The sequence below is a fragment of the Leuciscus leuciscus genome (assembly GCF_965113295.1).
Source record: "Leuciscus leuciscus genome assembly, chromosome: 19".
In the NCBI taxonomy this organism is placed as follows: Eukaryota; Metazoa; Chordata; class Actinopteri; order Cypriniformes; family Leuciscidae; genus Leuciscus; species Leuciscus leuciscus.
In genome coordinates this window covers 6,727,874-6,740,782 of record NC_138743.1, presented here as the reverse complement: position 1 = coordinate 6,740,782, position 12,909 = coordinate 6,727,874, and the positions used below count along the sequence as shown (strand labels likewise).

The 12,909-nt window shown below is 40.3% G+C and overlaps 1 protein-coding gene across 1 annotated transcript; it reads left to right on the top strand.

Moving 5' to 3' along the window:
- Window positions 1-721: 721 nt before the first annotated feature.
- On the top strand, window positions 722-1,747 carry LOC309483004 (trace amine-associated receptor 13c; the record flags this gene model as incomplete). Its single annotated transcript, XM_082148640.1, has 1 exon — window positions 722-1,747. One exon carries the CDS (start codon window positions 722-724, stop codon window positions 1,745-1,747), a length of 1,026 nt encoding a protein of 341 aa, XP_082004766.1.
- Between the last annotated feature and the right edge of the window lie 11,162 nt (window positions 1,748-12,909).

Sequence of the window (12,909 nt, the reverse complement as noted above, 5' to 3'; positions counted from 1 at the left end):
TTAAATCCGTCTCGAATGCGTTTCGGAGGGCATTTAGATTTGGTCTTTTCACGACCGGATAGCTATCCGATCACAGAAAACGGATGAAGTGGCCATGGGTCTCTGTTTAAGAACGCCGGCTCGCAGCTGCAGGTTCCGCTGGTTTAGAGCACCGCAGGAATCTTCAAGTCTACCGAACGTCCAGTTTCACTGCCACAAGTTGATCTTCTTGTAATAAAGATCTCATCGAGGACAAACAAACTGTATTTTTGTATTTTCATTGCATTTTTAATTTATAAAAAGTTAAAGAAATAATGAATTTCAATATAAAAATATTAATGATTAATCGATAGTCGATCGTTAATTCTCCCGACGATCGACTAAGAAAATTTAACGATCGAATGCCCATCTTTGCTCATTAATTCCAGATAATTTTGGATTTGCCATGAGATAAACGGTATATATATATATATATATATATATATATATATATATATAAATAAATAAAAATTGTGTAGCAAGATGAATGATTATTAAGTAATGTACAAAACAGAAATTTTAAATAATGTCATTTCAGTCTGTATTTTTTTATTTTTTTACTCTTAATTTTTAATGAGTGCTTGATTGTCATTTGTTGCCCTGTGATGATGTGGGAGGGTCAGAGAAGAACATGAAGAGTATTTAAAGCCCTAACTAGACTAAATAACATTTTTATAGGTTCTTGTTTTCTTAGACAGACAGGATGGATTTATCTTCACAACAATACGATCTCACTGAGTTGTGTTTTCCTGCAGTGAACAACTCTTGTCTTAAAGGTACACACCTTGTGTCCACTCAGACTGTGTTCTATCTCATATTGGTGTCGGCGATGACTGTGACTATTCTAGGAAATTCTGTGGTCATCATCTCCATAGCGCACTTCAAACAGCTCCAGACTCCCACTAATATCCTGGTGATGTCTCTGGCTCTCGCAGACCTGCTGCTTGGACTGGTGGTCATGCCTTTCAGTATGATCCGTTCTGTCAATGGTTGCTGGTACTATGGAGATACTTTCTGTTTGCTCCACTCCAGTTTTGACTTATTTCTCACATCGGTGTCTATTTTTCATCTCATTTTTATTGCTATTGATCGACATCAGGCTGTGTGTTATCCACTTCAATACCCTACGAGAATAACCATCCCTGTTGCATGGGTCATGGTGATGATAAGTTGGAGCATGGCTGCATTATATTCATATGGTTTGGTGTACTCAAAAGCTAATGTGGAAGGACTGGAGGAATTTATTGAATCCATATACTGTATGGGAAGTTGCACTCTGCTTTTCAATGCATTGTGGTCTGTTTTAGACACGTTACTTACTTTTTTCTTGCCTTGTTCTGTCATGGTTGGGCTGTATGCAAGAATTTTCGTAATTGCAAGAAAGCACATTAGAAAAATTGGTGATGCAAACCAACATGAAAATGAAAGTACGTTTAAGAGCTCTCGACGATCTGAGCGTAAAGCAGCAAAAACTCTCGGTGTGGTCGTGGGTGCCTTTATTCTTTGCTGGCTGCCGTTTTTTATTAACTCTATAATGGATCCCTACATCAACTTTTCCACCCCAGTTGCTCTTTTTGAAGCGTTTGTCTGGTTAGGTTACATTAACTCAACCATAAATCCTATCATATATGGCCTTTTCTATCCATGGTTTAGAAAAACCCTCTCTCTCATTATAACAATGAGAATATTTGAACCAAACTCATCTGATATCACTGTTTTCACTGTTTGACTATTCCATTTCTGATCCCATTTTGCAGATCACATAAAAGACAGTGTAAAATCAGAGGTTTATTCTATGATCAATTAATGGGTGATCTAAAATCAGATCTCTGGCACACTTACAGTGTATTACTGTGCATTATGCATAACATTAAACACAAATTGCATTTAATCAAAATACTGTAAGTTGCAGTCTACTTTCCAGTAAATTGTGGTTAGTCTTGGACGCATTACAAACATTCTTAAGTTGTTCTGTCATAGTTAGACTGCATGTAAGGATTTTTATAGTTGCAAAAATAAAAAAATATGTAAGAACAATCGGTCAGGCAAACCATCATGAAAATGAGAATGTGTTTAAAAGCTCTCAACAATCTGAGCGTAAAGCAGCAAAAACTCTCGATGTGGTCGTGGGTGTCTTTATTATTTGCTCTATGATGAATCCCTACATCAACTTTTCCACCCCAATTGCTCTTTTTGAAGCGTTTGTCTGGTTAGGTTACATTAACTGAACCATAGACCTCATCATATATGTTTTTTTTTCTGGCCATGGTTTAGAAAAACACTCTCTCATTATGACAATGAGACTATTTGAACCAAACTTGTCTGATATCAAATTGTTTCACTGTTTGACTTTATTTAATTGCGATCTGACCTCACATAAATAAAGAACAGTGTAAAATACAATGTGTTTTATCTGTAAAAAAAAAAAAAAAAAAAAAAAAGTCCAGCCACCTTAATTCAGTACATTGCAAAGCAGACATGACTATTTTAAACAAACAGAACATAAATACCAGGTCCAAAAAACAGCCCACTCGTTTAGTAGGCCTGTATACGAGCAAACATGAGGAAATCCTCACACATTTATAAACAGTATTTGCATAAAGTGCTGCACTCAACCAAATACCCACTCAAAAAAACAAAAAAAAACATTGACTTCAGGACAATGGAACCGGAAGTGCTAAAATGCTAACTCGTTTCTGGGTTTTGGTCTACAAATATACATCATACATGCACCACTCTTTTATGCATGACAAAATACATATTGCATACCGAATGATGAAAAAAAAAGAAGAATTTAATACCAATCATCACATGAAATACATGAACGAACATCAGAAGGTATGTTGAAATATACAGTAGACCACACCTTACCGCAATGTATCATGGCTCATAAATCGCTCAAGCAATGTTTTGACTGAGGAAAGACATCTATAAAACAGCTTGTTTACAAGTCACTCTGTTAAATTTATGTTGCATGTTACGTTTACCTCAGAAAAGCCATTAAAATGTACATAGCTTGATAGTTAGCTAAATAAAGGAACTTCACAGAGGAGTGCTAAATATATGCACTATATTACATATTCATTATATTTTTATTTAACCTGTTCTTTATCATTTAATATATTTAAGTAAATCCGTCATGTAAATAAGTGTTTATGAGCCACATTTTTTAAACGTTTATATATAAAATTAAATAAACTAATGAGTACAAACATAAGTATATCATTAAAAAAAAAAAAGGTAGTAATATAACTTTTGTATTATAAAAACAACCTTATGTGCAATCCGTTGTTAATTTCAACCATTAATAGTAATGTACCAACTGATAGGGTTATAAAGTTTACACAAGTTAAGAGATTTCTTTTCTTGAAAAAATTGTCAAGTATTGTACCTGATATATTTCCAGACTCTGATGTTGTGGCTATGACGTGATGAGACGAGACTCTGGCGTGGCGTTTACTTTGTAGCGTTGAGTTCCTCATCAGCAACTCCAACAGAAAATTACAAACCACTCAGCATTAAGACAAAGTCAATATACTGAACAAAAGTCCAGTGAGGGGTATGTTGAGGCATGAAACAAAATATATGTTCATTTAAATCAATGCGAAAAATGTCTTTAAGTGCCACGTCATTAAAATCCTCCAGAAGTCCACAAAAGTCCTCTACAAAATCCTCAATGGCCCTGTCACCTTGGTGAAGGCTAAAGAGAGAGGTTGCTAGTAGATCCATGCCTTTTTTTTTTTCTTGCAGGTCTTGTGTTCTGTCCATAGACTGTAAAAAAACAAAAAAAACAAATGGACGTAGTGTCCGTGACGTCACCCGTAGGTTTCTGAAGACCGTTTTTGAAGCCTAAAGTGGGCGTAGCCGACCGTCGCCATCTTGGCAGCGCGTCACTCCCGAATTTATTTATTTTTACAGTCTGACAATTAGCTAAGGTAACGTGACGGCTAAAAGACAGCAGACAAACAGCTAATGATGACTAATGACCACAGCAGCGGGAATCCACCTGTCACTATAAAGTGGACACCCTTAATTATGCAGAAATTTAAGGCTTAAAAATAATTTAAACGGATGAGTTATAAAAAAATTCACCCCCTCACAGTTGTCATGAATGGCAAAATTAGCTGTATAGACCAAAGCCACTTTTTGCTCCAGGCTGTAAACATGTTTTTTTCTGCTGTAAAGTTGGGCATTTCAACATGTGGGAGATGCAGATTTGACTCACTTTTGCAGCCAGCCTCAAGCGACCAGTTGATGAATTGCCGTTTAATTCACTTCCGTGTTGGATTCAAGAGAGAGACAGGGAGGTTGCCGCTTGGTTATGTCACACATGCTGGCTAGAGGCCACAAAATAGGCTTGATGCAGAAGAACAACAAAATCACATTTAATAAACATCAGAAACCATAGCCTACATAGAAACAACAGCACAAAACATTAACACAAGACAGAGAACAGAAGATAACTGAGGGTTTATATTCACAAAGTGACAAGGGGCTAAATGAAGGACAGGAGTAGAAGATTAGTTGTCATGGTAATAAACAAGGGTTACTATACAAACTAACAAGACAGCAATGGAGACAAGGGAAACAGGAACTAAATACACAGGAACTGAACATAGGCACAACCAGACAAAAGGATATCAAAATAAGAGTCCATGAAACAGAGACTAACTCTGTGTCTCAATGTCCATATACTATCCATCCTAAACAGTATGTGAGATTAAAATAAGTTTGTCCCAAAGCATAGTATGTTGAAAAGAGTATGCCAGAAAACCCCGGACGGTCTACAATTTCCAGTGGATTTTCGAAGTGTGGATCCGTGCACACTCTAAAGGCTAATATTGCCCACAATCCATTGGGCTTTGGAGGAGGAACTACAAACACGAGAAAAAAAGTGTTAAAAAAACTACAAAACATGGCAGATATGCGCAACCGACGGTGAGAGGTTCAGATAAAGGTTTGAGTGACCAATCAAAGTTTAACCTGATAAAAAAATATATTTTTTTATGTTATCCGTGTTATATTCCATCTGCAATAACAATGTGGACTTTTATAAAGATCCGTTTGGCCATTAAATTAATATGAGAGTCTCTGCATGAAAGGCTGCGGCTGCAGATCAACGTGCTTCTGCATTTCTCTTCGATACGGTGGGAAATGAAATTAAATGAAATGAAATGAAATTAAATGAAATGAAATGTGGAGGATTTTAACTGTGACGAGATGACTGACAGGCCAGTTTGCGTGACAGGATGCAACAGAGAGCAACCATTAAAACGCAATTGTATGACGTGATAGTATGTCCCAAAGCTTGTCTACTTTTTGCACCACACTCAAAAGTATCTACTTTTTCTTCACAAAATGAGTACATACTTTTAGGGCGTAATGTAAGTAGGCGAATTGAGACGCAGCAATAGGGAATCTTGACAATGTGAACCGTTGCTGCCATCTTTGCTCATTAGTTCCAGATATTTTTTTGGATTTGCCATGAGATAAATGGTATAGCTTTCATTTATCCTGTCATTTACACAATTTTATTTGAAATATACATTTTTATATACGAAGATGAATGATTATTGAGTAATGGACAAAACAGAAATTTGAAATAATGTCATTTCATTTGGTATATTTTAACTCTTCATTTTTAATGAGTGCTTGATTGTCATTTGTTGCCCTGTGATGATGTGGGAGGGTCAGAGAAGAGTATAAAGACTATTTAAAGCCCTAACTAGACTAAATAAAACAGCATTTTATAGGTTCTGTTTTCTGAGACAGGCAGGATGGATTTATCTTCACAAGAACACGATCCCACTGAGTTGTGTTTTCCTGCAGTGAACAACTCTTGTGTTAAAGGCACACACCTTGTGTCCACTCAGACTGTGTTGTATCTCATATTGGTGTCGGCGACGACTGTGACTATTCTAGGAAATTCTGTGGTCATCATCTCCATAGCGCACTTCAAACAGCTCCAGACTCCCACTAATATCCTGGTGATGTCTCTGGCTCTCGCGGACCTGCTGATTGGACTGGTGGTCATGCCTTTCAGCATGATCCGTACTATCAGTGGTTGCTGGTACTATGGAGATACCTACTGTTTGCTCCACTCCAGTTTCGACATGTTTCTCACATCTGTGTCTATTTTTCATCTAATTACTTGCCTTGTTCTGTCATGGATGGACTGTATGCAAGAATTTTCGTAATTGCAAGAAAGCACATTAGAACAATTGGTGATGCAAACCAGCATGAAAAAGAAAGCACGTTTAAGAGCTCTCGACGATCTGAGCGTAAAGCAGCAAAAACTCTCGGTGTGGTCGTGGGTGCCTTTATTATTTGCTGGCTGCCGTTTTTTATTAACTCTATGCTTGATCCCTACATCAACTTTTCCACCCCAGTTGCTCTTTTTGAAGTGTTTGTCTGGTTATGTTACATTAACTCAACCATAAACCCCATAATATATGGCCTTTTCTATCCATGGTTTAGAAAAACCCTTTCTCTCATTATAACAATGAGAATATTTGCACCAAACTCATCTGATATAAATGTTTTCACTGTTTGATTTTGATTTCTGATCTCACTGTGCAGCATACTGATGCTTCCTTTTGCAGATCACATAAAAGACAGTGGAAAATCAGATGTTTATTCTGTGATAAATTAAAGGGTGATCTAAAATCAGATCTCTGGCACACTTAAAGTGTCTTACTCTGTATTATGCATTACATTAAATACAAATTGCATTAAATCAAGATACTGTATAGGAAGTTGCAGTCCACTTTTCAGTAAACTGTGGTTAGTCTTATAGAAACATTACAAACTTTTTTCTTACCTTGTTCTGTCATAGTTGGACTGTATGTAAGGATTTTTATAGTTGCAAAAAACATGTAAGAACAATCGGTCAGGCAAACGATCATGAAAATGAGAATGTGTTTAAAAGCTCTCAACGATCTGAGCGTAAAGCAGCAAAAACTCTCGATGTGGTCGTGGGTGCCTTTATTATTTGCTCTCTGATGAATCCCTACATCAACTTTTCTACCCCAATTGCTCTTTTTGAAGTGTTTGTCTGGTTAGGTTACATTAACTCAACCATAGACCCCATCATATTTGTTTTTTATTTCTACCCATGGTTTAGAAAAACACTTTCTCTCATTATAACAAGGAGACTATTTAAACCAAACTTGTCTGATATCATTGTTTTCACTGTTTGACGTTATTTAATTGCGATCTGACCTCACATATATACAGACCAGAGTAAAATAAAATATAAAACATGAAAACATGAGCTTGTGTTCACCACAGATCTTATTTCAAGCACTTAACCAAATTTCAACTTGCCCTAAACCTTATTCATCTCAATGGTAGTAATTCTACATGTGTCATGCTCTGGCTAGAGCAGGCGGAGCAGAGACCACCACAGCGGAGGAGACAGGACTGAAGACCCCAACAACAGAGCAGGCAGAGCTGAAGACCACCGTGGAGCATGGAACCATGAAGGTACTGGCCATGCTGGATACCATGGCAAAACTGAAACCGATCATAGAGAGATTATTTACAGCCTCAATTGCCATAACAGGGAGCTCAGTTAGTTCAAAATCAGCCTCTGTGGCCGTGACTGGGCAGACAAAGGGTTCTGTGGCGGCCATGACGTGACGAGACGAGACTCTGGTGTGGCAGCCATGACGTGAAGAGACGAGACTCTGGCTGGCGGCCATGATGTAAAGAGACAAGACTCTGGCGGCCATGACGTGACGAGACGAGACTCTGGTGGCCATGACGTGACGTGACGAGACTCTGGTGTGGCGGCCATAACGTGAAGAGACGAGACTCTGGCTGGCGGCCATTATGTAAAGAGACAAGACTCAGGCGGCCATGATGTGACGAGACGAGACTCTGACGTGGGACCATGACATGACGTGATGAGACTCTGGTGTGGCGGCCATGACGTGACGAGACGAGACTCTAGCGGGGTGGCCATGACGTGATGAGACTCTGGCATGACGGCCATGACGTGACGAGATTTAATATCAAGTTATAAAGTTATAAAGTTTACACAAGTTAAGAGATTTCTTTTCTTGAAAAAAATGTCAAGTACTGTACCTTATATTTCCAAAGGAACTGATATAAAATCAAATAGTTTGGAATTTTATTAAATCCCAAGCTTGTGGATTATAATTGAATCGAATCATGGAATTGTCAATACTTGCCCTAAACCTTATTCATCGTACTGGTAGTAATACTATGTGTGTCACTCTCTGGCTAGAGCAGGCGGATCAGAAGACCACCACAGCAAAGCAGACAGGACTGAAGACCCCCACAGTGGAGCAGATGGAAATGAAGACCCCCATGGTGGAGCAGGCGAAGCTGAAGACCAACGGGAGCCAGTGATCCTGAAAACAGTAGAGCATGGAACCATGACGGTACTGGCCATGCTGGATACCGTGGCAAATTGAAACAGCAAAGAGAGATTATTTACAGCCTCAATGGCCATAACAGGGAGCTCAGAAAGTTCAAAATCAGCCTCCGTGGCCGTGACTGGAAGCTCAGAAAGTTCAGAATCGGCTTCCGTGGCCATGACTGGGCAGACAAAGGGTTCAAGAACGGCCTCCTTGGCTATAACAGGGCAGGCAGAGAGTTTATGGCGAGACTCTGGTGTAGCGTGGCATCACGTCAACACGCCAGAGTCTTGTCTTGTCTTGTCTTGTCTTGTCTTGTCTTGTCACGTCATGGTATGGTATGGTATGGTATCACATTTAATAAACATCAGAAACCATACATAGAAACAACAGCAGGAAACATTAACACAATACAAAGAACAAAAGATAACTGAGGGTTTATATACACAAGATGGCAAGGGGCTAAATAAAGCACAGGTGTAGAAGATTAGTTGTCATGGTAATAAACAAGGGTTGCTATACAAACTTGAGACAGTAATGGGAAGAGAAGGACTAGGGACCATGAATGAGAATGGAGAGAGGTTCGCAGCAGCTTGTGCAGACAACAACTTGGTCATTGGTGGATCAGTATTCCAACACAAGGACATCCATAAAGCCACCTGGATGTCTGCTGAGCACACCACAGAAAATCAGATAGACCACATCTGCATAAGTCAGAAGTTTAGACACTCTCTGCTGGATGTCAGGGTCAGAAGAAGAGCAGACGCAGGATCTGACCACCACCTCCTCACAGCATAGATCCAGCTGAAGTTAAAATGCATGAAGCACAGGGAAGAAAGGGTCAAATTCAACTCACAGCAATTTCAGGATATAGGTACATGATCCGAACTCTACGAAGTGGCACTACACAACCGGTACCAAGCCCTAGAAATAGAAACCCCAAGCAAAGTGGAAGACTGAAATATGGAAAGGTCTGAAAACCTTGTGGAAAGACACATGCAAAGAAGTAGTAGGGAGGAGGAAGACAGACAGCAAGCCCTGGCTATCCAGAGTTACAGATAGCAAAGTGAGTGAAAGGAGGAAGAAAAAAAGAGGCAGAAAACAGAAGTAAAACCAGAGCGACCAAGGTGGCAGCACAGAAAGAATATGCAACAGCAAATAAAGAAGTGAAAAGAAGTGTAAGGAGAGACAAGAAGAAATTTATTGAGGATTTAGCACAACAGGCAGAAGAAGCAGCAGGAAAGAACAACCTGAATGACCTATACCTAACTACAAGAAAGCTCACAGGCAAATTCAGACATGCACAGGCACACATTAAAAACTCATCACAGGGTGTACTCCTCACAACCAAGGAAGACCAGGTGAAGAGATGGACTGAACACTTCAGAGACCTGCTCAACAGGCAGCCTCCTCAACTGACAGCAGATATCCCAATAGCCCCAAACCCATTGGAGATTAACTGCAACCCCCCCACCAAGATGGAAATCATAAAAGCCATTAAGGCCTTGAAAGCAGGGAAAGCAGAGGGACCAGACAGGATTCCAGCAGAAGCTGTAAAGGCCGACACTGAAACCTCCACCAACATGCTCCACCACCTCATGAAAACCATCTGGGAGGAAGAAAATGTCCCATCTGACTGGAGAGATGGCCACATCGTGAAAATCCCCAAGAAAGGAGACCTCCGGCAGTGCAAAAACTACAGAGGAATAATGCTCCTTTCAACACCTGGGAACCCAGCAAACACATTTACGTTGTGGCAACGTCTCTGGCATGTTGCATTTCTGCAATGGCAACGTCGCTGTCTACAGTACGTGCTCGCAACATTGTAACAACGTAGAATTGTAAGACGCGACAGGGCTGTAGCAACGTTGCTACGCGACATTCAGCAACTGAGAGACGACGTTCTGACAATATTTTTATATGCTGCTATATACCCCATTTAGCATTTTGTTAGAAAATATACTTTTTATCGTTCGTTTATCTATATTATTATTTAATGGGGCAATCAACACCTGCAAGTGTACACTTTGAAGAGTAAAAATTACATGGTTTCGTTAATTCAACTTTATTAAAACTGCATATGGTAATCAAATTGCACTTCCAAAAGTAATACATTTGTGAAAAAAGAAAAAAAAAGAAATAAACGAATATACAAATTTATTTTAAGTATAATAAATAAAACATAAAAAGCAAAGGCAGATCAGAACATTTAATGAACAAAACCGGGTCTGTATGGCAGATAGTAGCCGAAAGCCGGCCGATAAAGGTCGGTAACCGGGGAAACATCCACAAATCCAGAGAAGCAAAGAAACGAATGAGAGCAGAAAAATAAAATGAAAAACTAAACAGTGCAAGCGAGGCTACATTAATCACATTAGAAATTAAACTGTAGCTCAGTGGTTGTAGCTTTCCTGTAGCTCAGTGGTAAGAGCATTGCGTTAACAACGCAAGGTTGTGGGTTCGATCCCAGGGGATTGCACATACCTATGTATAAATGTATAGGATAATGCAATGTAAAGCCCCTTTCACACAGCGCTTTGAACCCGGCAAATTGCCAGAGCAATCAGGGATTTATGCCGGGATCGATGCCGGGTCGGGACCTAGTAACATTGCTGTGTTCAGTCCCGGAACGCGCGCTGTGTGAACAAAAGCCGTAATAATGCCGTGTCGTAGTGATGACGCTGAAGCCGGGCTCGTTCTCCAGCTGTGAAACGGTACGTAATGCGCAAGTTTATGATCGAATCAGAGAAACAAATGCACAGGCGTGGTTTCTCGAGAGAGAGATCGCAGCTCATAAGCAAACTTAAGACGCTGCTGAGATTACAAGTCACATCGATGTCACGTGTCTTTACGGCATTTTTACGGGTTGTGTGTGAACGCACTCTCTGATTCCGGAAAATCACTGGCAGTGTGAATGAACCAAAATCAAACGAACCCGGGTCAAATCCCGGGTCACTTTATCCGTGTATTTTCCGGAATCTCTGTGTGAAAGGGGCTTAAGTCGCTGTGGATAAAAGCGTCTGCCAAATGCATAAATGTAAATGTAAAGTTGTAGGTTGTGTTTGATAGCTGAGGTAGGCTAAATGAAATGCAATACTCACGGATCCTTGCTCGATGATGAATGAGAACACAATGAGCCCAACAGGTGGTTGGTATTTAAAAGGCTGATTTTCGCGCTTCAGGGCAGTGACGAGTGCATATGTAGTCCAGTGGTTGTCAAGACACCGTTGGCACAACCTTAAACAATGGCCCTGAACGGTGGTTTAATGTCAACATTGTGACAACGCTGTAACAACCTTCACCACACAACGTATTTATAGCAACCTTTTGGCCATGTTGATAAAACGTTGTTAGAAGGTTGGCTACGTTGTGCCAACGTTCTGTGTTTGCTGGGAAGGTGCTCAACCATATCCTGCTCGAGAGGCTCCAGAAGGGGGTCGATGAGAAACTGAGGGAAAACCAGGCTGGCTTCAGGAACAACAGATCCTGTGGAGACCAAATTGCCACCCTCAGGATTATTATTGTACAGACCATCGAATGGAACTCACCTGTCTATGTGAATTTCATAGATTTCGAAAAAGCCTTTGACAGTGTGGATAGGGAAAGGCTGTGGAAACTGATGGCTCATTATGGGATCCCAGCAAAGATCATCAACATCATAAGGAGCACCTACCAAGGGACGAGATCAAGTCCTCCATGAAGGATGTATATCGGAGGCATTTGAGGTCCTGAATGGTGTGCGGCAAGGGTGCCTGCTTTCACCCTTTCTTTTCCTCCTTTGCATAGACTGGGTGATGAAAGAAACAACCAACAATAGACGAACCGGCATACAGTGGAGCTTGACCGAGCAGCTAGAAGATCTCGATTTCGCTGATGATCTGGCACTACTGGCTCACACACACCAACAGATGCAGGAAAAATCTGTAAAACTGGAGGAAACAGCTGCTCTGCTCGGTCTCAAAATAAACCCATCAAAAACTAAAGTAGTGCGTATCAACAGCAAGAACAACACACCCATAACCATGGATCAAAATGCACTAGAGGATGTAAACAGCTTCACATACCTTGGTAGCATCATATCAAGGGAAGGTGGCACGGAGGACGATGTCCAAGCCAGGATCGGAAAAGCAAGGACAACATTCAACATGGGGTGGACAACAACAACATAGGGGTGGTGGTAGCGCAATGGATAAGACACATGCCTTTGGTGTGAGAGACCCGGGTTCGAATCCACTGTGAGACACCAATGTGTCCCTGAGCAAGACACTTAACCCCTAGTTGCTCCAGAGGCGTGCGACCTCTGACATACATAGCAATTGTAAGTCGCTTTGGATAAAAGTGTCAGCTAAATTAATAAATGTAAACATGCTAAACAATATTTGGAAGGCAAATCTTGTCACTCAAGACCAAACTGCAAATCTTCAACTCAAATGTAAAGACCACTCTACTTTATGGCTCAGAAACCTGGTGAACTACCACCACCATACTCAATAAGCTGCAGACCTTC